At 42.2% G+C, this 26,426-nt stretch overlaps 1 protein-coding gene across 3 annotated transcripts in view; it reads right to left on the reverse strand.

Annotated features, from left to right (window-relative positions):
• LOC131936715 (potassium voltage-gated channel subfamily H member 7) overlaps nt 1–26,426 on the reverse strand; it is a 115,630-nt gene that overhangs the window by 60,121 nt on the left and 29,083 nt on the right. For all 3 annotated transcript variants that reach the window (XM_059293771.1, XM_059293770.1, XM_059293772.1), the window contains 5 exons: nt 20,321–20,449; nt 13,570–13,694; nt 11,397–11,631; nt 2,651–2,853; nt 735–931 (listed from right to left, as the gene is read on the reverse strand). In XM_059293771.1, the coding sequence (XP_059149754.1) occupies nt 735–931; nt 2,651–2,853; nt 11,397–11,631; nt 13,570–13,694; nt 20,321–20,449 (889 nt within the window). The remainder of the gene's footprint in view (nt 1–734; nt 932–2,650; nt 2,854–11,396; nt 11,632–13,569; nt 13,695–20,320; nt 20,450–26,426) is intronic.

Here is a 26,426-nt window from a genome sequence, read left to right on the forward strand (position 1 = left end):
GCCTAGGGTTAGGGTAAGGGTTAGAGTTTAGATCTAAAGTTGACTTACAGCCTAGGGTTAGGGTAAGGGTTAGAGTTTAGATCTAAAGTTGACTTACAGCCTAGGGTTAGGGTAAGGGTTAGAGTTTAGATCTAAAGTTGACTTACAGCCTAGGGTTAGGGTAAGGGTTAGAGTTTAGATCTAAAGTTGACTTACAGCCTAGGGTTAGGGTAAGGGTTAGAGTTTAGATCTAAAGTTGACTTACAGCCTAGGGTTAGGGTTAGGGTTAGAGTTTAGATCTAAAGTTGACTTACAGCCTAGGGTTAGGGTAAGGGTTAGAGTTTAGATCTAAAGTTGACTTACAGCCTAGGGTTAGGGTAAGGGTTAGAGTTTAGATCTAAAGTTGACTTACAGCCTAGGGTTAGGGTAAGGGTTAGAGTTTAGATCTAAAGTTGACTTACAGCCTAGGGTTAGGGTAAGGGTTAGAGTTTAGATCTAAAGTTGACTTACAGCCTAGGGTTAGGGTAAGGGTTAGAGTTTAGATCTAAAGTTGACTTACAGCCTAGGGTTAGGGTAAGGGTTAGAGTTTAGATCTAAAGTTGACTTACAGCCTAGGGTTAGGGTAAGGGTTAGAGTTTAGATCTAAAGTTGACTTACAGCCTAGGGTTAGGGTAAGGGTTAGAGTTTAGATATAAAGTTGACTTACAGCCTAGGGTTAGGGTAAGGGTTAGAGTTTAGATCTAAAGTTGACTTACAGCCTAACATCATAGCAAAGATTGAAAATATCTTCTCCATGTTTGTGTTTGGAGCGATGTTGCCGAACCCGATGCTGGTCAGACTTGTAAAGGTGAAGTACAAGGCAGTGATGTACTTGGATTTGATCGTCGGACCCGACATGGAGTCGTTGGGGTAGAAATACATCTCGGTCTGATTAGCCAGAGTGTCCAACCAACTGGAGACGATATACGTTCAGTTGTTTAACTTTCGGAAAGGTTAAACTATTGATATGATCAATTGTTTAACTTTCGGAAAGGTTAAACTATTGATATGTTCAATTGTTTAACTTTCGGAAAGGTTAAACTATTGATATGTTAGAGAGTTTAAATATGGCATAATCCTTTCACTATTGATGAAGCGTGTGTGTATGTGTGTATACCTGATGGGGGCGTGTGTGTGTGTATACCTGATGGGGGCGTGTGTGTGTATATGTGTATACCTGATGGGCGCGTGTGTGTGTGTATACCTGATGGGGGCGTGTGTGTGTATACCTGATGGGGGCGTGTGTGTGTATACCTGATGGGGGCGTGTGTGTGTATACCTGATGGGGGCGTGTGTGTGTATACCTGATGGGGGCGTGTGTGTGTATACCTGATGGGCGCGTGTGTGTGTGTATACCTGATGGGGGCGTGTGTGTGTATACCTGATGGGGGCGTGTGTGTGTATACCTGATGGGGGCGTGTGTGTGTGTATACCTGATGGGGGCGTGTGTGTGTGTGTGTACCTGATGGGGGCGTGTGTGTGTATGTGTGTATACCTGATGGGCGCGTGTGTGTGTGTATACCTGATGGGGGCGTGTGTGTGTGTGTATACCTGATGGGGGCGTGTGTGTGTATATGTGTATACCTGATGGGCGCGTGTGTGTGTGTATACCTGATGGGGGCGTGTGTGTGTATACCTGATGGGGGCGTGTGTGTGTATACCTGATGGGGGCGTGTGTGTGTGTATACCTGATGGGGGCGTGTGTGTGTGTGTGTACCTGATGGGGGCGTGTGTGTGTATGTGTGTATACCTGATGGGCGCGTGTGTGTGTGTATACCTGATGGGGGCGTGTGTGTGTGTGTATACCTGATGGGGGCGTGTGTGTGTGTATGTATACCTCATGGAGGCGTGTGTGTGTGTATGTATACCTGATGGGGGCGTGTGTGTGTATAGCTGATGGGGGCGTGTGTGTGTGTGTATACCTGATGGGGGCGTGTGTGTGTGTGTATACCTGATGGGGGCGTGTGTGTGTGTATGTATACCTCATGGAGGCGTGTGTGTGTGTATGTATACCTGATGGGGGCGTGTGTGTGTATACCTGATGGGGGCGTGTGTGTGTGTGTATACCTGATGGGGGCGTGTGTGTGTGTGTATACCTGATGGGGGCGTGTGTGTGTGTATGTATACCTCATGGAGGCGTGTGTGTGTGTATGTATACCTGATGGGGGCGTGTGTGTGTATAGCTGATGGGGGCGTGTGTGTGTGTATACCTGATGGGGGCGTGTGTGTATACCTGATGGGGGCGTGTGTGTGTATGTGTGTATACCTGATGGGCGCGTGTGTGTGTGTATACCTGATGGGGGCGTGTGTGTGTGTATACCTGATGGGGGCGTGTGTGTGTATATATCTGATGGGGGCGTGTGTGTATACCTGATGGGGGCGTGTGTGTATGTGTGTATACCTGATGGGGGCGTGTGTGTGTATACCTGATGGGGGCGTGTGTGTGTATATATCTGATGGGGGCGTGTCTGTATACCTGATGGGGGCGTGTGTGTATACCTCATGGAGGCGTGTGTGTGTGTATACCTGATGGGGGCGTGTGTGTGTGTATACCTGATGGGGGCGTGTGTGTGTGTGTATAGCTGATGGGGGCGTGTGTGTGTATACCTGATGGGGGCGTGTGTGTATATACCTGATGGGGGCGTGCAGTTGTGGACGCTCCATTGTAGCTATGGCGTAGAAGATGCAGGCGAGCCAATGACCAATGAGTGTGAATGTGACCATCAGAAGCAACATGACAGCTGAGCCGTACTCAGCGAAAGCCTCGATTCTTCTGATAACCCGCAGCAGTCTCAGCAGACGGGCAGTTTTCAAAACTCCAGTCACGGTCATTGTCTGGTGAAAACAGAGATAAGACACAGACTTTATAATCTACTACCTGACACAGACTTTATAATCTACTACCTGACACAGACTTTATAATCTACTACCTGACACAGACTTTATAATCTACTACCTGACACAGACTTTATAATCTACTACCTGACACAGACTTTATAATCTACTACCTGACACAGACTTTATAATCTACTACCTGACACAGACTTTATAATCTACTACCTGACACAGACTTTATAATCTACTACCTGACACAGACTTTATAATCTACTACCTGACACAGACTTTATAATCTACTACCTGACACAGACTTTATAATCTACTACCTGACACAGACTTTATAATCTACTACCTGACACAGACTTTATAATCTACTACCTGACACAAACTTATCTACTACCTGACACAGACTTTATAATCTACTACCTGACACAGACTTTATAATCTACTACCTGACACAGACTTTATAATCTACTACCTGACACAAACTTATCTACTACCTGACACAGATTTTATAATCTACTACCTGACACAGACTTTATAATCTACTACCTGACACAGACTTTATAATCTACTACCTGACACAAACTTATCTACTACCTGACACAGACTTTATAATCTACTACCTGACACAGTCTTCCTGAAAGTGTATGTGAAAAAAATCACAGAATACAAGGTCAAGGTTCCATTTAACATGTCACTAAGGAATTAAAAAGTTATAGATGACTAAGTCATAATAGGAAGTCATGGTTTAATCAGTCATAATAGGAAGTCATGGTTTACTAGGTTCTAACAGAAAGTCATAGTTTACTAAGTCATATTAGGAAGTTCATAATTTACTAAGTCCTAATAGGACGTCAAAGTTTACTAAGTTGTAACAATTCAGTTGAGAAATGGTGGACAAACAACCTTAAGACAAATGCACCTCTGGATTGAATAGGTTAACATAGCCACAAGAATTATATTTTGTTTTGTTTACGTTCTGTTCTGCATATACAAGAGTTGGATTAATGTTTACATTCTTTAGCCAATAGCGGATGGTTAGGTGACAGACAGCTCGAATGATAATTAGAAGGTCATCCTTCGGTCATTTTGATGACCACCTGACTCACGTTAGACAAAGTACAGGAGGCTTGGTCCAGTGGTCACCTGACTCAGGTTAAACAAAGTACAGGAGGCTTGGTCCAGTGGTCACCTGACTCAGGTTAAACAAAGTACAGGAGGCTTGGTTCAATACTGAGTGGTCACCTGACTCACGTTAAACAAAGTACAGGAGGCTTGGTCCAGTGGTCACCTGACTCACGTTAAACAAAGTACAGGAGGCTTGGTTCAGTGGTCACCTGACTCACGTTAGACAAAGTACAGGAGGCTTGGTTCAGTGGTCACCTGACTCACGTTAAACAAAGTACAGGAGGCTTGGTTCAATACTGAGTGGTCACCTAACTCACGTTAAACAAAGTACAGGAGGCTGGGTCCAGTGGTCACCTGACTTACGTTAAACAAAGTACAGGAGGCTTGGTTCAATACTGAGTGGTCACCTGACTCACGTTAAACAAAGTACAGGAGGCTTGGTTCAATACTGAGTGGTCACCTGACTCACGTTAAATAAAGTACAGGAGGCTGGGTCCAGTGGTCACCTGACTCACGTTAAACAAAGTACAGGAGGCTGGGTCCAGTGGTCACCTGACTCACGTTAAACAAAGTACAGGAGGCTGGGTCCAGTGGTCACCTGACTCACGTTAGACAAAGTACAGGAGGCTTGGTTCAGTGGTCACCTGACTCACGTTAAACAAAGTACAGGAGGCTTGGTTCAATACTGAGTGGTCACCTAACTCACGTTAAACAAAGTACAGGAGGCTGGGTCCAGTGGTCACCTGACTTACGTTAAACAAAGTACAGGAGGCTTGGTTCAATACTGAGTGGTCACCTGACTCACGTTAAACAAAGTACAGGAGGCTTGGTTCAATACTGAGTGGTCACCTGACTCACGTTAAATAAAGTACAGGAGGCTGGGTCCAGTGGTCACCTGACTCACGTTAAACAAAGTACAGGAGGCTGGGTCCAGTGGTCACCTGACTCACGTTAAACAAAGTACAGGAGGCTGGGTCCAGTGGTCACCTGACTCACGTTAAACAAAGTACAGGAGGCGTGGTTCAATACTGAGTGGTCACCTGACTCACGTTAAACAAAGTACAGGAGGCTGGGTCCAGTGGTCACCTGACTCACGTTAAACAAAGTACAGGAGGCTTGGTCCAGTGGTCACCTGACTCACGTTAAACAAAGTACAGGAGGCTTGGTCCAGTGGTCACCTGACTCACGTTAAACAAAGTACAGGAGGCTCGGTCCAGTGGTCACCTGACTCACGTTAAACAAAGTACAGGAGGCTTGGTTCAATACTGAGTGGTCACCTGACTCACGTTAAACAAAGTACAGGAGGCTGGGTCCAGTGGTCACCTGACTCACGTTAAACAAAGTACAGGAGGCTTGGTTCAATACTGAGTGATCACCTGACTCACGTTAAACAAAGTACAGGAGGCTTGGTCCAGTGGTCACCTGACTCACGTTAAACAAAGTACAGGAGGCTTGGTTCAATACTGAGTGGTCACCTGACTCACGTTAAACAAAGTACAGGAGGCTTGGTCCAATACTGAGTGGTCACCTGACTCACGCTAAACAAAGTACAGGACGCTTGGTCCAGTGGTCACCTGACTCACGTTAAACAAAGTACAGGAGGCTTGGTCCAGTGGTCACCTGACTCACGTTAAACAAAGTACAGGAGGCTTGGTCCAGTGGTCACCTGACTCACGTAAAACAAAGTACAGGAGGCTGGGTCCAGTGGTCACCTGACTCACGTTAAACAAAGTACAGAAGGCTGGGTTCAGTGGTCACCTGACTCACGTTAAACAAAGTACAGGAGGCTTGGTTCAATACTGAGTGGTCACCTGACTCACGTTAAACAAAGTACAGGAGGCTTGGTCCAGTGGTCACCTGACTCACGTTAAACAAAGTACAGGAGGCTTGGTCCAGTGGTCACCTGACTCAAGTTAAACAAAGTACAGGAGGCTTGGTCCAGTGGTCACCTGACTCACGTTAAACAAAGTACAGGAGGCTTGGTTCAATACTGAGTGGTCACATGACTCACGTTAAACAAAGTACAGGAGGCTGGGTCCAGTGGTCACCTGACTCACGTTAAACAAAGTACAGGACGCTTGGTCCAGTGGTCACCTGACTCACGTTAAACAAAGTACAGGAGGCTTGGTTCAATACTGAGTGGTCACCTGACTCACGTTAAACAAAGTACAGGAGGCTTGGTTCAATACTGAGTGGTCACCTGACTCAAGTTAAACAAAGTACAGGAGGCTTGGTCCAGTGGTCACCTGACTCACGTTAAACAAAGTACAGGAGGCTTGGTTCAGTGGTCACCTGACTCACGTTAAACAAAGTACAGGAGGCTTGGTTCAATACTGAGTGGTCACCTGACCAGATCAGATCGAAGGTACACATCTAATATACAGCTAATATACAGCTAGTATACATCTAGTATACAGCTAGTATACATCTAGTATACAGCTAATATACAGCTGGTATACATCTAGTATACAGCTAATATACAGCTAGTACACATCTGGTATACAGCTAGTATACAGCTAGTATACAGCTAGTATACAGCTAGTATACATGTAATATACATCTAGTATACAACTAGTATAAGCTAGTGCACGTGGTATACACAGCAAACTAACCGGCTGTCAACTAGACCACGCCCTCCTGCTCGCCTGACTTCCGGGCACGCTTGACTGGCTAGGGTTTTCACATTAAGCTCCGAGCTAAAATAGTAACGTCGTTCTCTGGCCTGTTTACTGTATACACAAGCCAAAAGTGTTCCCCAATTTTTCAGTCGAGTCAGCCAGGTGTCAACTTGGGTACTTGGTATACTTGGACAATATGTTAACTTGGACAATATGTTAACTTGAACACTTGGTAAACTTGGACATTATGTTAACTTGAACACTTGGTAAACTTGGACATTATGCCAACTTGGACAATATGTTAACTTGGACAATATGTCAACTTGGACATTATGTTAACTTGGACAATTTGACAACTTGGACAATTTGAAATCTTGAACATTATGTTAACTTGGACAATTTGACAACTTGGACAATTTGAAAACTTGGACAATATGTTAACTTGGACATTATGTCAACTTGGACACTTGATAAACTTGGACATTATGTTAGCTTGAACACTTGATAAACTTGAACACTTGATAAACTTGGACATTATGTTAGCTTGAACACTTGATAAACTTGAACACTTGATAAACTTGGACATTATGTTAGCTTGGACACTTGATAAACTTGGACATTATGTCAACTTGGACACTTGATAAACTTGGACATTATGTCAACTTGGACAATTTGACAACTTGGACAATATGTTAACTTGAACACTTGATAAACTTGAACACTTGATAAACTTGGACATTATGTTAGCTTGGACACTTGATAAACTTGGACATTATGTCAACTTGGACAATTTGACAACTTGGACAATATGTTAACTTGAACACTTGATAAACTTGAACACTTGATAAACTTGGACATTATGTTAGCTTGGACACTTGGTAAACTTGGACAATATGTTAGCTTGGACACTTGGTAAACTTGGACAATATGCCAACTTGGACAGTATGTTAACTTGGAAAATATGTCAACTTGGACAATATGTTAACTTGAACACTTGATAAACTTGAACACTTGATAAACTTGGACAATATGTTAGCTTGGACACTTGGTAAACTTGGACAATATGCCAACTTGGACAGTATGTTAACTTGGAAAATATGTTAACTTGGGCATTTTGACAACTTGGACAATTTGACAACTTGGACAATATGCCAACTTGGACAGTATGTTAACTTGGAAAATATGTTAACTTGGACATTTTGACAACTTGGACAATTTGACAACTTGGACAATATGTTAACTTGGACAATATGTTAACTTGGAAAATATGTTAACATGTACAATTTGGATTCCAACAGTTTAGCAAGCCTTTCCCTATGCAGGTGCAGGTTAGGAATGAAATTTTAAATGTTACCATTCAATGACACGTGAAACTACAACTAAGTACAACACAGTATACATTTGTGCGTCTGTCAATCGGTTAAACTATTTTAGCCCGTGTTCCTTGAAGTGGAGACAATGTGTAACGAAGACAAGACTCAACAAGTAGTGTAGACAAAACATATGCGAAATTTGGAAGATGAAACCTGTAGGCTACATCGATAGCATGACATCAAGTAGACGACACAAAAAATCTATCCATTTGTTCGACTCGACTGTAACCTATTTATGGTATTTGTCTAACTATAAGGATGACTTACTCTTATATTTTACGAGTGCGATTACAACAATTGATCACAACAAAAATTGGCTCAGATATTTCCATATGTACTGACATACTCATAGCGAATTAAGTTTCATTTATATTTTTTTTTTATAAAACCCGTATACATACAGGTATAATAGAAAACATATTATAAATTTAAAACAAAAACGAACTTTGGTCAAGTATTGTAAAATAGTTTAAATTACAACTGTTTTATGTGGATGATGCACACATTGCAAGCCCATTGAAAAACTATACCCACCTTATACTCCTGTAAAAAGATAATGCAGTTGATCAATAAACAATGACGGAGAAGAAGTATAGGCTACATATTATTTGTTGGTTAGTACTGCTGGTTGATTTGCAACTCAGAACAAGATGTGTTTTAATTAAATAGCGTGTCAATATGATTTTTCCAAAGTAAAATACTACTACAATGTTCCTACCTCAATATGCAACTGGTTGGTGTGGTCCCATAGAAGAACAGGCCAAACGAAACAAAATGGTCAAGTTTAAAAACAAAATGGTCAAGTTTAAAAACAAAATGGTCAAGTTTAAAAACAAAATGGTCAAGTTTAAAAACAAAATGGTCAAGTTTAAAAACAAAATGGTCAAGTTTAAAAACAAAATGGTCAAGTTTAAAAACAAAATGGTCAAGTTTAAAAACAAAATGGTCAAGTTTAAAAACAAAATGGTCAAGTTTAAAAACAAAATGGTCAAGTTTAAAAACAAAATGGTCAAGTTGAAAAACAAAATGGTCAAGTTTAAAAACAAAATGGCCAAGTTTAAAAACAAAATGGTCAAGTTTAAAATCTTTGAAAATAAAATGTGTGTTTGTTCGAGAGAGCTTTAAAGCTAAATTTTGTTTAATTTTAAGATTTAAATGTGATGTAATTAGATCAGCATTAATGTCTTTTAATGTGATGTAATTAGATCAGCATTAATGTCTTTTAATGTGATGTAATTAGATCAGCATTAATGTCTTTTAATGTGATGTAATTAGATCAGCATTGATGTCTTTTAATGTGTTGTAATTTGATCTGCATTGATGTCTTTTAATGTGTTGTAATTTGATCTGCATTAATATATTTTAATGAGATGCAATTAGACCTGTATTAATAGGTCTTTTAATGTGATGTAATGATACCTGCATTAATGTCTTTTAATGTGATGTAATTAGATCTGCACTAAGCCGTTTATTAATTAACCAAACGATCGGAAATTAATATTCACGTATCAAATATACTTTCATTTATAAATTGAGTATAGACCCTACTTGCACTGATAAATAAAGTATAGACCCTACTTGGGTTGATAAACAAACGACAATGTATCAAATCCGCAATAACCTAATATAAAATAAGTTTCCTTTAAATTGCGTCAATATAAAAACTAAACTGCAAACAAATAATTTATGACCAAAACATCCCCGATATGAACACTCTGACCAAACATTGTAGCACGTTTAGTATATATATTGTAGTACGTTTAGCATACATTGTAGTACGTTTAGTATATATATATATATATATATATATATATATATATATATATATATATATATATATATATATATATATATATATATATTTATACATATATATATATATATATATATATATATATATATATATTTATATTTATATATATATATATCTAAAGCAAAGTAGTCGGGTGCCCCATAAGGCACTTCCCGGCGCCGCAGGCGCGTCAAATTTGGCACGATGGTGCCTTGGGGCAATAGAACACGAGGGCCGGTGACGGTTGGCCGAAAAGTCCACGGAGAGAGGGTCAAGACTGACCTCGACTGACCGACGCCTGATATGGGCTATATTACGAAAAAAAATTCCACCGACGACACCCCTTGAAATTTTATGAGGTGGTAGGAGAACGCCTTGGGGGTGTCACAAAAAACTCGGCATATCTGGGAAAACTTCGTAAAGGGGTCAAAACTGACCAGTTGTATTTCCCTATATAATCTTTGTATTTTATGGGAAAAACAGAGGGTCATTTCGACGCGAAGTTTAGGGCACTTAAACTCAGTATATCTGGCTAATTTTTTGCATACTCTTAGGTAAATGGTTTGACCTTTAGGGAAAACTGTCGGTTTCACTCAAAGCTCTCGACGAGGGTTAAAGGTGACCGCGAGTGAAATTCTCTTTATATGAGCTATATTACGAAAAAAATTTCCTCCGACGACCCCCCTTGAAATTTTGTGAGGTGATAGGAGAACGCTTTGGGGTGTCACAAAAAACTCGGCATATCTGGGAAAACTTCGTAAAGGGGTCAAAACTGACCAGTTGCATTTCCCTATATAAACTTTATTTTATGGGGAAAATTAGGGCCCCTATATATATATATATATATATATATATATATATATATATATATATATATATATATATATATATATATATATATATTTATATATATATATATATATATATATATATATATATATATATATATATATATATATATATATATATAATCTATATCCTAACTGAGTAATTTGGTCTACTTCATTGCAATATATAACCATTCTGAGAAAACAAACCAGACAAATTTAGTCCAAACTTATCTTGGGTTAGAATTAATCATGACCACTACAAAATATGCTGGTCAAAAATATATAAAGACGTAAGCTTGATTCGTGAATGGTTTAGGGTTAGGGTATGATGTTTTTGTTGAAACATTAATGTCTTACTTGTAAGATGTTTTTGTTTAAACATTAATGTCTTACTTGTAAGATGTTTTTGTTGAAACATTAATGTCTTACTTGTAAGATGTTTTTGTTGAAACATTAATGTCTTACTTGTAAGATGTTTTTGATTTTGGTATATTAATGTGTTTAAAGTGAATAAGAAGACATCACACGTCCGTGTCATACAATGTCACATATTGTCACACAATGTCACATAATGTCACACAATGTCACACAATGTCACATATTGTCACACAATGTCACATAATGTCACCCGATGTCACACAATGTCACATAATGTCACCAGATGTCACACAATGTCACACAATGTCACACAATGTCACACAATGTCACACAATGTCACACAATGTCACATATTGTCACATAATGTCACCCGATGTCAAACAATGTCATCTCTGTCATGACTAGATAGGTTCCTTACGTCACTAGTTCCAGATCCAAAGAGAAGAAGGTCAAAGGGTATGGCAGCGATGGCGTCGATGACGAACCAGCCCTTGACGTAGTTGACGGCAATCTTCTGCTGGTCGCTAACCACCTCGCCGTTCTCCACGTAGGTCGTGCGGAAGTTGATGAGGATGTCGGCGATAAACATGAGATCAACCATCAGATCCACGATGACTAGAGGGTCGATGCGAATCGTGTCAGCATTTGTGTTTCTGTATATAGAGGACAGACACGGTAGTTGGGTTGGGTGGTTGGGTTGGGTGGTTGGTTGGTTGGTTTGGCTGGGTGGTTGGGTTGGGTGGTTGGTTGGGTGGTTGGGTTGGGTGGTTGGGTTGGGTGGTTGGGTTGGGTGGTTGGGTTGGGTGGTTGGGTTGGGTGGTTGGGCTGGGTGGTTGGGTTGGGTGGTTGGTTTGGTGGTTGGTTGGTTTCGGTGTTTGGGTTTAGGGGTTGGGTTGGGAGTTGGGTTGGGTGGTTGGGCTGGGTGGTTGGTTTGGTGGTTGGGTTGGGTGGTTGGTTGGGTGGTTGGTTGGTTTCGGTGTTTGGGTTTAGGGGTTGGGTTGGGTGGTTGGGCTTGGTGGTTGGGTTGGGTGGTTGGGCTGGGTGGTTGGGTTGGGTGGTTTGGTTGGGTGGTTGGGTGGTTGGGTTGGGTGGTTGGGCTGGGTGGTTGGTTGGTTTCGGTGTTTGGGTTTAGGGGTTGGGTTGGGAGTTGGGTTGGGCGGTTGGGCTTGGTGGTTGGGTTGGGTGGTTGGTTGGGTGGTTGGTTGGTTTCGGTGTTTGGGTTTAGGGGTTGGGTTGGGAGTTGGGTTGGGTGGTTGGGCTTAGTGGTTGGGTTGGGTGGTTGGGCTGGGTGGTTGGGTTGGGTGGTTGGGTTGGGTGGTTGGGTTGGGTGGTTGGGTTGGGTGGTTGGGCTGGGTGGTTGGTTGGTTTCGGTGTTTGGGTTTAGGGGTTGGGTTGGGAGTTGGGTTGATGGTTAGTGGTTAAATTTGGTGATTGGATTTGTCGCCATATTTCGTGGCTATTTTTTCTGTTTGGATTTTGTTGCTATTTTGAATAGTTGGATATAGGGCATTTGTTAGGTGGTTAGGTTGGTGGTTGGGTGTGTTGGTTATGTTGGTTTTCATGTTTAGATTGCATGGTATGGCTTAGAGGGATAGGTCGCCTGGATGTCTAGACTCTATGGAAGCTTACTGCTACAAAAACAAAGTTAATATCCAGGGGCGGCACCTTGGTGTAATGTACGGTTGGCGCCCCGTGCCGTGCTGCTAGATAGGTCAGCTGATTGTGCGTCCTGGGTTAGGGTTAGGTGATTGTGCGTCCTGGGTTAGGGTTAGGTGATTGTGCGTCCTGGGTTAGGGTTAGGTGATTGTGCGTCCTGGGTTAGGGTCAGCTGATTGTGCGTCCTGGGTTAGGGTCAGCTGATTGTGCGTCCTGGGTTAGGGTTAGGGTCAGCTGATTGTGCGTCCTGGGTTAGGGTCAGCTGATTGTGCGTCCTGGGTTAGGGGCCGCTGATTGTGCGTCCTGAGTTAGGGTTAGCTGATTGTGCGTCCTGGGTTAGGGTCAGCTGATTGTGCGTCCTGAGTTAGGGTTAGCTGATTGTGCGTCCTGAGTTAGGGTTAGCTGATTGTGCGTCCTGGGTGAGGGTTATGGTCAGCTGATTGTGCGTCCTGGGTTATGGTCAGCTGATTGTGCGTCCTGGGTTTGGGTCAGCTGATTGTGCGTCCTGGGTTAGGATCAGCTGATTGTGCGTCCTGGGTTAGGGTCTGAGAGGTCAAATTGCACCAGAGTTTCGTGTGTGCATTAAAAAGGAGCTGGCAAAATGTTTAAGGTTTAAGTTTTAGCTTGTGAACTTGACACATTAGTGGTGGAGCTGGACAAGATCCCTATTTTTGCTAACATTCAGCCACATGGGCGGATTTTTGTCAAGAGCTGCTTCTTAATTTAATGGCCCTAACCCTAACCCCAGAGTGTGATAAGTTTAGCCCACGGACATACCTAACCCGTAACCCCCACACACACATTACCATAACCCGTACCCCCCCTCCCCCTCCTCAAGACACACACACTTAACCCTAACCCATTGACACTGCTCTGCTCACGCTAACGTTCCCTTTACAATGTACTTTGGCGGATTGACCATTGAAGTAACTGACCTTGAACCTGGCGCCATGTTAAGTTTCATGCGAATTTCGTCCTCTTTTAACAAAAATGCCGCGGCGTAGGGGGTGAAGACAGCAGTGTAAAGCACCAGCAGTAAAATCACCCAGTCCCACACAGCCTGAAACAAAAGGTCAAGGTCAACTTTTGAATCACCCAGTCCCAGACAGCCTGAAACTTTTGAATCAAAAATACATGAGAATTATGGTTAGGTCAACTTAACATCCATACATGAGAATTATGGTTAGGTCAACTTAACATCCATACATGAGAATTATGGTTAGGTCAACTTAACATCCATACATGAGAATTATGGTTAGGTCAACTTAACATCCATACATGAGAATTATGGTTAGGTCAGCTTGACATCCATACATGAGAATTATGGTTAGGTCAGCTTGACATCCATACATGAGAATTATGGTTAGGTCAACTTAACATCCATACATGAGAATTATGGTTAGGTCAACTTAACATCCATACATGAGAATTATGGTTAGGTCAGCTTGACATCCATACATGAGAATTATGGTTAGGTCAACTTAACATCCATACATGAGAATTATGGTTAGGTCGGCTTGACATCCATACATGAGAATTGTGGTTAGGTCAGCTTGACATCCATACATGAGAATTATGGTTAGGTCAACTTAACATCCATACATGAGAATTATGGTTAGGTCAACTTAACATCCATACATGAGAATTATGGTTAGGTCAGCTTGACATCCATACATGAGAATTATGGTTAGGTCAGCTTGACATCCATACATGAGAATTATGGTTAGGTCAGCTTAACATAACTACATGAGAATTATGGTTAGGTCAGCTTGACATCCATACATGAGAATTATGGTTAGGTCAGCTTAACATAACTACATGAGAATTATGGTTAGGTCAGCTTGACATCCATACCTGAGAATTATGGTTAGGTCAGCTTAACATAACTACATGAGAATTATGGTTAGGTCAGCTTGACATCCATACATGAGAATTATGGTTAGGTCAGCTTGACATCCATACATGAGAATTATGGTTAGGTCAGCTTGACATTCATACATGAGAATTATGGTTAGGTCAGCTTGACATCCATACATGAGAATTATGGTTAGGTCAGCTTGACATCCATACATGAGAATTATGGTTAGGTCAGCTTGACATAAATACATAAGAATTATGGTTAGGTCAGCTTGACATCCATACATGAGAATTATGGTTAGGTCAGCTTGACATAAATACATGAGAATTATGGTTAGGTCAGCTTGACATCCATACATGAGAATTATGGTTAGGTCAGCTTAACATCCATACATGAGAATTATGGTTAGGTCAACTTAACATTTATACATAAGAATAATGGTTAGGTCAGCTTAGCATCCATACATAAGAAAAAGGGCAGCATAACATTCATACATGAGAACTATGGTTAGGTCAGCTTAACATCCATACATGAGAATTAGGATTAGGGCAGCATAACATCCATACATGAGAATTAGGGCAGCATAACATCCATACATGAGAATTTGGGCAGCATAACATCTCTACGTGAGAATTAGGGCAGCATAAAATTCATACGTGAGAATTAGGGCAGCATAACATCCATACATGAGAATTATGGTTAGGTCAGCTTAACATCCATACATGAGAATTAGGATTAGGGCAGCATAACATCCATACATGAGAATTTGGGCAGCATAACATCCATACATGAGAATTTGGGCAGCATAACATCCATACATGAGAATTTGGGCAGCATAACATCTCTACGTGAGAATTAGGGAAGCATAACATTCATACGTAATGTGAACGAACGTAAAACGGGAAGCGACTGTTCGAGTGACAGCGGGTGTGTTGTATGTCTCCTTGTTTTGTGAGTTGTGTGTTTAGGGTTGTGAGTTGTGTGTTTAGGGTTGTGAGTTGTGTGTTTAGGGTTGTGAGTTGTGTGTTTAGGGTTGTGAGTTGTGTGTTTAGGGGTGTGAGTTGTGTGTTTAGGGTTGTGAGATGTGTGTTTAGGGTTGTGAGTTGTGTGTTTAGGGTTGTGAGATGTGTGTTTAGGGATGTGAGATGTGTGTTTAGGGTTGTGAGATGTGTGTTTAGGGTTGTGAGTTGTGTGTTTAGGGTTGTGAGTTGTGTGTTTAGGGTTGTGAGTTGTGTGTTTAGGGTTGTGAGTTGTGTGTTTAGGGGTGTGAGTTGTGTGTTTAGGGATGTGAGATGTGTGTTTATGGTTGTGAGATGTGTGTTTAGGGTTGTGAGTTGTGTGTTTAGGGTTGTGAGTTGTGTGTTTAGGGTTGTGAGTTGTGTGTTTATGGTTGTGAGTTGAGTGTTTATGGTTGTGAGTTGTGTGTTTAGGGTTGTGAGTTGTGTGTTTAGGGTTGTGAGTTGTGTGTTTAGGGTTGTGAGTTGTGTGTTTAGGGGTGTGAGTTGTGTGTTTAGGATTGTAAGTTGTGTGTTTATTGTTGTGAGTTGTGTGTTTAGGGTTGTGAGTTGTGTGTTTAGGGTTGTGAGTTGTGTGTTTATGGTTGTGAGTTGTGTGTTTATGGTTGTGAGATGTGTGTTTAGGGTTGTGACTTGTGTGTTTAGGGGTGTGAGTTGTGTGTTTAGGGTTGTGAGATGTGTGTTTAGGGTTGTGAGTTGTGTGTTTAGGGTTGTGAGATGTGTGTTTAGGGATGTGAGATGTGTGTTTAGGGTTGTGAGTTGTGTGTTTAGGGTTGTGAGTTGTGTGTTTAGGGTTGTGAGTTGTGTGTTTAGGGTTGTGAGTTGTGTGTTTAGGGTTGTGAGTTGTGTGTTTAGGGGTGTGAGTTGTGTGTTTAGGGATGTGAGATGTGTGTTTATGGTTGTGAGATGTGTGTTTAGGGTTGTGAGTTGTGTGTTTAGGGTTGTGAGTTGTGTGTTTAGGGTTGTGAGTTGTGTGTTTATGGTTGTGAGTTGAGTGTTTATGGTTGTGAGTTGTGTGTTTAGGGTTGTGAGTTGTGTGTTTAGGGTTGTGAGTTGTGTGTTTAGGGTTGTGAGTTGTGTGTTTAGGGGTGTGAGTTGTGTGTTTAGGATTGTAAGTTGTGTGTTTATTGTTGTGAGTTGTGTGTTTAGGGTTGTGAGTTGTGTGTTTAGGGTTGTGAGTTGTGTGTTTATGGTTGTGAGTTGTGTGTTTATGGTTGTGAGATGTGTGTTTAGGGTTGTGACTTGTGTGTTTAGGGTTGTGAGTTGTGTGTTTATGGTTGTGAGTTGTGTGTTTAGGGTTGTGAGTTGTGTGTTTATGGTTGTGAGTTGTGTGTTTAGGGTTGTGAGTTGTGTGTTTAGGGTTGTGAGCTGTGTGTTTAGGGTTGTGAGTTGTGTGTTTAGGGTTGTCAGCTGTGTGTTTTGTGTTATCTGTGTGTTTGGTGACAGGGCAAATGATCTCAGACAAAATATCTCAGACAAAATATCTCACGGATAAATGATCTCAGGACAAATGATCTCAGGACAAATGACCTCACGGACGAAAGATACCAGGACAAAATATATCAGGACAAATGATACTATGTACAAATGATCTCAAACAAAATATCTCAAAGCAACATTTTAAAAGTACTGTCATTATAGTTTTATTTCTTGCTAAATATTAGTAACAGTATCCAATAGATACTTAAGTGACTCACGCTTTTTTTATAGTAATTGAAATAGTAGTGTATAATTTATTTTCTACTTTTTAGTGAATTTTTACTATTATTATTAGTGCTCTTTCTTGGTCGGCTTTTCCTCAGTCGGCCTTGTCCCATCAATATTGTGTGTTGGATGCGTTTCACGTCAATGACAGCCTTTGTATTGTATCGGCTTTCTGTTTTCATTCATGCTTTGTTATGTAATGTGCGTGACAAATGTGGACAGTAAAGGTGGTTGAACTATTGTTGCTATGAGATGAGGGCAGAACTTCACATTAACTACGTTGCTACGCCATTTCACGCTAATTTAGTATTTAAAAAACTCGATGAAAACCGAGAATGTGGGAACAGTCTGTTAAATTCGATTGAATATTATATGTATAACGAAATAAAAATCTGTATACTTCATACTAAATATTTTTACTTGTGTTATAAATATTACGTATACAACCTTCGCACATACATTAAGTTAATCGTAACTTGATTTGCACTTTCTGAATATGTAATACTTAAAAGTATTACCAAATGCATGCAAATTCACATATTTATGACATTTTTCCTGTGACTTGCATCTGTTTTTTTTTCTGTTTTTTTACTGTTTTTTTCCTGTAACTTTTTCTCCTACTATGTTTTTCAGCTTTTTCTGGGTTAACTCTGTAAGGATGCTGTTTCACAGGTTTGGCATCACCTACATCAACATCATGAGGGGGAACGTTTCCTTCTTTAAGAATATCACCAAAAATGGAAGGAAATGTATTAATCAATTGAGACAATTTCTGATTCTCATTAGTGGGTAAATGAACAAATTTCTCATCTAGATTAGACAAAAATGATGAGTTTAACAATTTTGATGGTTTAAGTTTATCATGGATAACATCATCAGTTTTATCAGAAACACATACTGTAATAAAATCATAGTACTTTTTTAATGAGTTACTATGGTAAACCTGTTGTTTTTTGGGGTCTGGTGTGTTGATGACCTAGTTTGTCAGTCTAGAACCATCCAAAAGAATTCGGGAGTTACGTAATATTTATCAGTGATAGAGTTACGTAATAGTGGTATGTGTGGTAGGTGTGGTATGTGTGGTATGTGTGGTATGTGTGGTATGTGTGGTATGTGTGATATGTGTGGTATGTGTGGTATGTGTGGTATGTGTGGTATGTGTGGTATGTGTGGTATGTGTGGTATGTGTGGTATGTGTGGTATGTGTGATATGTGTGGTATGTGTGGTATGTGTGGTATGTGTGGTATGTGTGGTATGTGTGGTATGTGTGGTATGTGTGGTATGTGTGGTATGTGTGGTATGTGTGGTATGTGTGGTATGTGTGGTATGTGTGATATGTGTGGTATGTGTGATATGTGTGGTATGTGTGGTATGTGTGGTATGTGTGGTATGTGTGGTATGTGTGGTATGTGTGGTATGTGTGGTATGTGTGGTATGTGTGGTATGTGTGGTATGTGTGGTATGTGTGGTATGTGTGGTATGTGTGGTATGTGTGGTATGTGGCTGATATTTAGGTGAGGACATCATGTGTCTTGGTACTATATAATATGTATCTTATTAAATTATTTGTTTATTCCACGTAACGGCGGCCTCTCCTAAGAATAAAATCAAATTACGCCAAAATATTATTTTAAATTTATTATTGAACTTATTCCATTGCTAGGCCTATATAAACAATTTAAGGCCTGCAATAGTTCAATGTAAATACTTAACCATTCATATAGTTTTCATACTTTTTAAACTAATGAATTTTTTGTAGGCTGCCCTTTTAGTTCATAGTTCTAGTTTCTTGTTTATCGGTACAAAATAGTTTCTATTCTGGGATTAAAAAAACTTTCGAGTTTATCTTATTGAAAATGGATAATAGTGTTGAAAACCAATTTCAATAACAATCAGATATATCATTAAATCTATAACCTACAGAAAACAATGCATTGTAATCCGTCAAACACACCAATCAGCAGGTATATTTTTTCATAGGTCGTCATCTGGCTTTGAAGTTCAGAGAAATTAAGTATTCATTCTTCGTTAATAAAATTATAGGAGTGATTCTGAATTTTATTATCGTCTTTAAATAAATGTGTGTAAATAAATGTTATAAATAAGTTGGGAGTGTTAGGATTAGGGCTAATGTTGTATTAGTATGTTATGGCTAATGTTGTATAAGGAAGTTAAGGCTAACGTTGTATAAAGAAGTTAGAGCTAATGTTGTATAAGGAGTTTAGGGCTAATGTTGTATAAAGAAGTTAGAGCTAATGTTGTATAAGAAAGTTAAGGCTAATGTTGTATAAAGAAGTTAGAGCTAATGTTGTATAAGGAGTTTAGGGCTAATGTTGTATAAAGAAGTTAGAACTAATTTTGTATAAGGAGTTTAGGGCTAATGTTGCATAAAGAAGTTAGAGCTAATGTTGTATAAAGAAGTTAGAGCTAATGTTGTATAAAGAAGCTAGGGCTCATGTTGTTTAAGGTTAGGGCTAATGTTGTATAAGGAGATTACGGTTAATGTTGTATAAAGAAGTTAGGGCTAATGTTGTATAAAGAAGTTAGAGCTAATGTTGGATAAGGAAGTTAAGGGCTAATGTTGTAGAAAGAAGTTAGAGCTGATGTTGTATAAGGTTAGAGCAAATGTTGTATAAAGAAGTTAGAGCTAATGTTGTATAAAGAAGCTAGGGCTAATGTTGTATAAAGAAGTTAGAACTAATGTTGTATAAGGAGTTTAGGGCTAATGTTGAATATGGAGGTTAGGGCTAATGTATAAATAAGTTAGGGCTAATGTTGCTAATGTTGCATAAAGAAGTTAGAGCTAATGTTGTATAAGGAGTTTAGGGCTAATGTTGTAGAAATAAGTTAGAGCTGATGTTGTATAAGGTTAGAGCAAATGTTGTATAAAGAAGTTAGAGCTAATGTTGTATAAAGAAGCTAGGGCAATGTTGTACAAGGTTAGGGCTAATGTTGTATAAGGAGATTACGGCTAATGTTGTATAAAGAAGTTAGAGCTAATGTTGTATAAGGAGATTACGGCTAATGTTGTATAAAGAAGTTAGGGCTAATGTTGTATAAGTTAGGGCTGATGTAGTGTAAACATTTGGTATGAAAAAATTAAATACCTTAAAGGGCGAGTAATGTAAAATAATCCACTTGGATCGGTCCCGCGACATTCGTGATGGTACCATCGCCATCTGTTCAAGAGACCTGTCGCTACCATCCCTCTCTAGCTGTGGTCTAGAGATGGTCGTCTGGTGAACAGAGAACAAGAAGTTGAGTGCGATCTCTTGAGGTCATAGACCTTGGGTTATTGTAAGCGTTAGGTCATTAACCTAACATAACTGCAACATGGAATTCAATGAAACAAAATGTTCTAGTTTAACCTAAGCCTCAACCAACAACCCTAACCATAACCCAAGCAACAACCCTAACCCAAGCAGCAACCCTAACCATAACCCAAGCAGCAACCCTAACCATAACCCAAGCAGCAACCCTAACCCTAACCCAAGCAGCAACCCTAACCCTAACCCAAGCAGCAACCCTAACCATAACCCAAGCAGCAACCCTATCCCAAGCAGCAACCCTAACCCAAGCAGCAACCCTAACCATAACCCAAGCAGCAACCCTAACCATAACCCAAGCAGCAACCCTAACCCAAGCAGCAACCCTAACCCTAACCCAAGCAGCAACCCTAACCCAAGCAGCAACCCTATCCATAACCCAAGCAGCAACCCTAACCCTAACCCTAACCCAAGCAGCAACCCTAACCATAACCCAAGCAGCAACCCTAACCATAACCCAAGCAACAACCCTAACCCTAACCCTAACCATAACCCAAGCAGCAACCCTAACCCTAACCCAAGCAGCAACCCTAACCATAACCCAAGCAGCAACCCTAACCATAACCCAAGCAGCAGCCCTAACCCAAGCAGCAACCCTAACCATAACCCAAGCAGCAACCCTAACCCTAACCCAAGCAGCAACCCTAACCATAACCCAAGCAGCAACCCTAACCCTAACCCAAGCAGCAACCCTAACCATAACCCAAGCAGCAACCCTAACCATAACCCAAGCAGCAACCCTAACCCTAACCCAAGCAGCAACCCTAACCATAACCCAAGCAGCAACCCTAACCATAACCCAAGCAGCAGCCCTAACCCAAGCAGCAAACCTAACCCTAACCCAAGCAGCAACCCTAACCCTAACCCAAGCAGCAACCCTAACCATAACCCAAGCAGCAACCCTAACCATAACCCAAGCAGCAACCCTAACCCAAGCAGCAACCCTAACCATAACCCAAGAAGCAACCCTAACCCAAGCAGCAACCCTAACCATAACCCAAGCAGCAACCCTAACCCTAACCCAAGCAGCAACCCTAACCCAAGCAGCAACCCTAACCATAACCCAAGCAGCAACCCTAACCCTAACCCAAGCAGCAACCCTAACCCAAGCAGCAACCCTAACCCAAGCAGCAACCCTAACCATAACCCAAGCAGCAACCCTAACCCAAGCAGCAACCCTAACCCTAACCCTAGCAGCAACCTTAACCCTAACCCAAGCAGCAACCCTAACCCTAACCCAAGCAGCAACCCTAACCCTAACCCAAGCAGCAACCCTAACCCAAGCAGCAACCCTAACCATAACCCAAGCAGCAACCCTAACCATAACCCAAGCAGCAACCCTAACCCAAGCAGCAACCCTAACCATAACCCAAGCAGCAACCCTAACCCAAGCAGCAACCCTAACCATAACCCAAGCAGCAACCATAACCATAACCCAAGCAGCAACCCTAACCATAACCCAAGCAGCAACCCTAACCCAAGCAGCAACCCTAACCCTAACCCAAGCAGCAACCCTAACCCTAACCCAAGCAGCAACCCTAACCATAACCCAAGCAGCAACCCTAAACATAACCCAAGCAGCAACCCTAACCCAAGCAGCAACCCTAACCCAAGCAGCAACCCTAACCCTAACCCAAGCAGCAACCCTAACCATAACCCAAGCAGCAACCCTAACCATAACCCAAGCAGCAACCCTAACCCTAACCCAAGCAGCAACCCTAACCATAACCCAAGCAGCAACCCTAACCCAAGCAGCAACCCTAACCAAAGCAGCAACCCTAACCCAAGCAGCAACCCTAACCCAAGCAGCAACCCTAACCCTAACCCAAGCAGCAACCCTAACCATAACCCAAGCAGCAACCCTAACCATAACCCAAGCAGCAACCCTAACCCTAACCCAAGCAGCAACCCTAACCCAAGCAGCAACCCTAACCATAACCCAAGCAGCAACCCTAACCCTAACCCAAGCAGCAACCCTAACCCAAGCAGCAACCCTAACCATAACCCAAGCAGCAACCCTAACCCTAGCAGCAACCCTAACCCTAACCCAAGCAGCAACCCTAACCCTAACCCAAGCAGCAACCCTAACCCTAACCCAAGCAGCAACCCTAACCCAAGCAGCAACCCTAACCATAACCCAAGCAGCAACCCTAACCATAACCCAAGCAGCAACCCTAACCCAAGCAGCAACCCTAACCATAACCCAAGCAGCAACCCTAACCCAAGCAGCAACCCTAACCATAACCCAAGCAGCAACCATAACCATAACCCAAGCAGCAACCCTAACCATAACCCAAGCAGCAACCCTAACCCAAGCAGCAACCCTAACCCTAACCCAAGCAGCAACCCTAACCCTAACCCAATCAGCAACCCTAACCATAACCCAAGCAGCAACCCTAAACATAACCCAAGCAGCAACCCTAACCCAAGCAGCAACCCTAACCCAAGCAGCAACCCTAACCCTAACCCAAGCAGCAACCCTAACCATAACCCAAGCAGCAACCCTAACCATAACCCAAGCAGCAACCCTAACCCTAACCCAAGCAGCAACCCTAACCATAACCCAAGCAGCAACCCTAACCCAAGCAGCAACCCTAACCAAAGCAGCAACCCTAACCCAAGCAGCAACCCTAACCCAAGCAGCAACCCTAACCCTAACCCAAGCAGCAACCCTAACCATAACCCAAGCAGCAACCCTAACCATAACCCAAGCAGCAACCCTAACCATAACCCAAGCAGCAACCCTAACCATAACCCAAGCAGCAACCCTAACCCTAACCCAAGCAGCAACCCTAAACATAACCCAAGCAGCAACCCTAACCCTAACCCAAGCAGCAACCCTAACCCTAACCCAAGCAGCAACCCTAACCATAACCCAAGCAGCAACCCTAACCCTAGCAGCAACCCTAACCATAACCCAAGCAGCAACCCTAACCCTAACCCAAGCAGCAACCCTAACCCTAACCCAAGCAGCAACCCTAAACATAACCCAAGCAGCAACCCTAACCCTAACCCAAGCAGCAACCCTAAACATAACCCAAGCAGCAACCCTAACCATAACCCAAGCAGCAACCCTAACCCTAGCAGCAACCCTAACCATAACCCAAGCAGCAACCCTAACCCTAGCAGCAACCCTAACCAAAGCAGCAACCCTAACCCAAGCAGCAACCCTAACCATAACCCAAGCAGCAACCCTAACCCAAGCAGCAACCCTAACCCAAGCAGCAACCCTAACCCAAGCAGCAACCCTAACCATAACCCAAGCAGCAACCCTAACCCAAGCAGCAACCCTAACCATAACCCAAGCAGCAACCCTAACCCAAGCAGCAACCCTAACCATAACCCAAGCAGCAACCCTAACCCAAGCAGCAACCATAACCCAAGCAGCAACCCTAACCCAAGCAGCAACCCTAACCCTAACCCAAGCAGCAACCCTAACCATAACCCAAGCAACAACCCTAACCATAACCCAAGCAGCAACCCTAACCATAATCCAAGCAGCAACCCTAACCATAACCCAAGCAGCAACCCTAACCATAACCCAAGCAGCAACCCTAACCATAACCCAAGCAGCAACCCTAACCCTAACCCAAGCAGCAACCCTAACCCTAACCCTAACCATAACCCAAGCAGCAACCCTAACCCTAACCCAAGCAGCAACCCTAACCCAAGCAGCAACCCTAACCCAAGCAGCAACCCTAACCATAACCCAAGCAGCAACCCTAACCCTAACCCAAGCAGCAACCCTAACCCAAGCAGCAACCCTAACCCAAGCAGTAACCCTAACCATAACCCAAGCAGCAACCCTAACCCAAGCAGCAACCCTAACCATAACCCAAGCAGCAACCCTAACCCAAGCAGCAACCATAACCCAAGCAGCAACCCTAACCCAAGCAGCAACCCTAACCATAACCCAAGCAGCAACCCTAACCCTAACCCAAGCAGCAACCCTAACCCAAGCAGCAACCCTAACCCAAGTAGCAACCCTAACCATAACCCAAGCAGCAACCCTAACCATAACCCAAGCAGCAACCCTAACCCTAACCCAAGCAGCAACCCTAACCCAAGCAGCAACCCTAACCCTAACCCAAGCAGCAACCCTAACCCAAGCAGCAACCCTAACCATAACCCAAGCAGCAACCATAACCATAACCCAAGCAGCAACCCTAATCCTAACCCAAGCAGCAACCCTAACCCAAGCAGCAACCCTAACCCAAGCAGCAACCCTAATCCTAACCCAAGCAGCAACCCTAACCATAACCCAAGCAGCAACCCTAACCATAACCCAAGCAGCAACCCTAACCCTAACCCAAGCAGCAACCCTAACCCTAACCCAAGCAGCAACCCTAACCATAACCCAAGCAGCAACCATAACCCAAGCAGCAACCCTAACCATAACCCAAGCAGCAACCCTAACCATAACCCAAGCAGCAACCCTAACCATAACCCAAGCAGCAACCCTAACCCTAGCAGCAACCCTAACCCTAACCCAAGCAGCAACCCTAACCATAACCCAAGCAGCAACCCTAACCATAACCCAAGCAGCAACCCTAACCCTAGCAGCAACCCTAACCCTAACCCAAGCAGCAACCCTAACCCTAACCCAAGCAGCAACCCTAACCATAACCCAAGCAGCAACCCTAACCCTAACCCAAGCAGCAACCCTAACCCTAACCCAAGCAGCAACCCTAACCCAAGCAGCAACCCTAACCCAAGCAGCAACCCTAACCATAACCCAAGCAGCAACCCTAACCCTAACCCTAACCATAACCCAAGCAGCAACCCTAACCCTAACCCAAGCAGCAACCCTAACCCAAGCAGCAACCCTAACCCAAGCAGCAACCCTAACCATAACCCAAGCAGCATCCCTAAACTAGACACACGTCAGGTTATGACGTCATACAGAAAAACAAAAAACTTGTTGGTACATTGCACTTGGGTTAGGGTTTTCTAAACCACTACCCGTCAGTATTCACGTCGGTACCCACGTGAATTAAATAAAAAGCTAAAAATCCGACACATTTAAAATAACATAGTCTGCTAATATCTATTAGAAAAACCAAATTATTTACATAATTAGTCAACACAACACCATATTAAACGCACATTGATTAAACGGCATAAATGATTCCGTTAAAAACTCGGCTGTTCAATAGTATTCGTGTTATTTTTTAAATTTGTATTACTTTTGGCCTAGAAAATTGTATAAATTTCATAGCGTACGTCTTGAGAAGTAGATCTTCTAAAATTGGAAGATGACACCATTAGTATTTGTGTACTTTCCTTAGTTTAAACATGTGGCATGTGACGTAATTGTTTATTGCGTTCTTGTCATGACAATAACAACTTTTTCGGCTGCATATTTAATATGTGTTTCTACATTCGAATGGCTCCCGGTCAAAAACGCTCTGGATATAAACCCCCCTGGACAAAAACCCCCCGCGATATAATGGATATAAACCCCCCGACATAAACCCCCTGGACAAAAAATTTAGTTTATACATTTATAACATCCCCCCATATTATTTTCAAGAAACGTCCGTATCTTTAAATTCTCTATATATCGCTAAACAAACTGATCACATTGCCTAAAAATGTTGCGAGAGAGAGAGAGAGAATTGATAACCCATTAGCGTGCTTTGTTTCAAGAAAAGAATACCTAAAAGAAGTGTACTTATCATAACCTCAACCATACCCTTAACCCTAACCCTAACCCCAAACCCTAACCCTCGCCTTAACACTAACCCTAGCCATCACACTATCTCTAATCCTAAACCCTAGCACTAACCACCGCATTAATAAAATTTCGGTAAAACAGTGTGACTTAGGAGTGAACTGTGTATTCTAAAAGTAAATATTTGGAGGTGTATTCTAAAAGTAAACGGTT

This window comes from Physella acuta, unplaced genomic scaffold (genome assembly GCF_028476545.2).
Source record: "Physella acuta isolate Inbredline_101_S28 unplaced genomic scaffold, ASM2847654v3 ptg000186l, whole genome shotgun sequence".
In the NCBI taxonomy this organism is placed as follows: Eukaryota; Metazoa; Mollusca; class Gastropoda; family Physidae; genus Physella; species Physella acuta.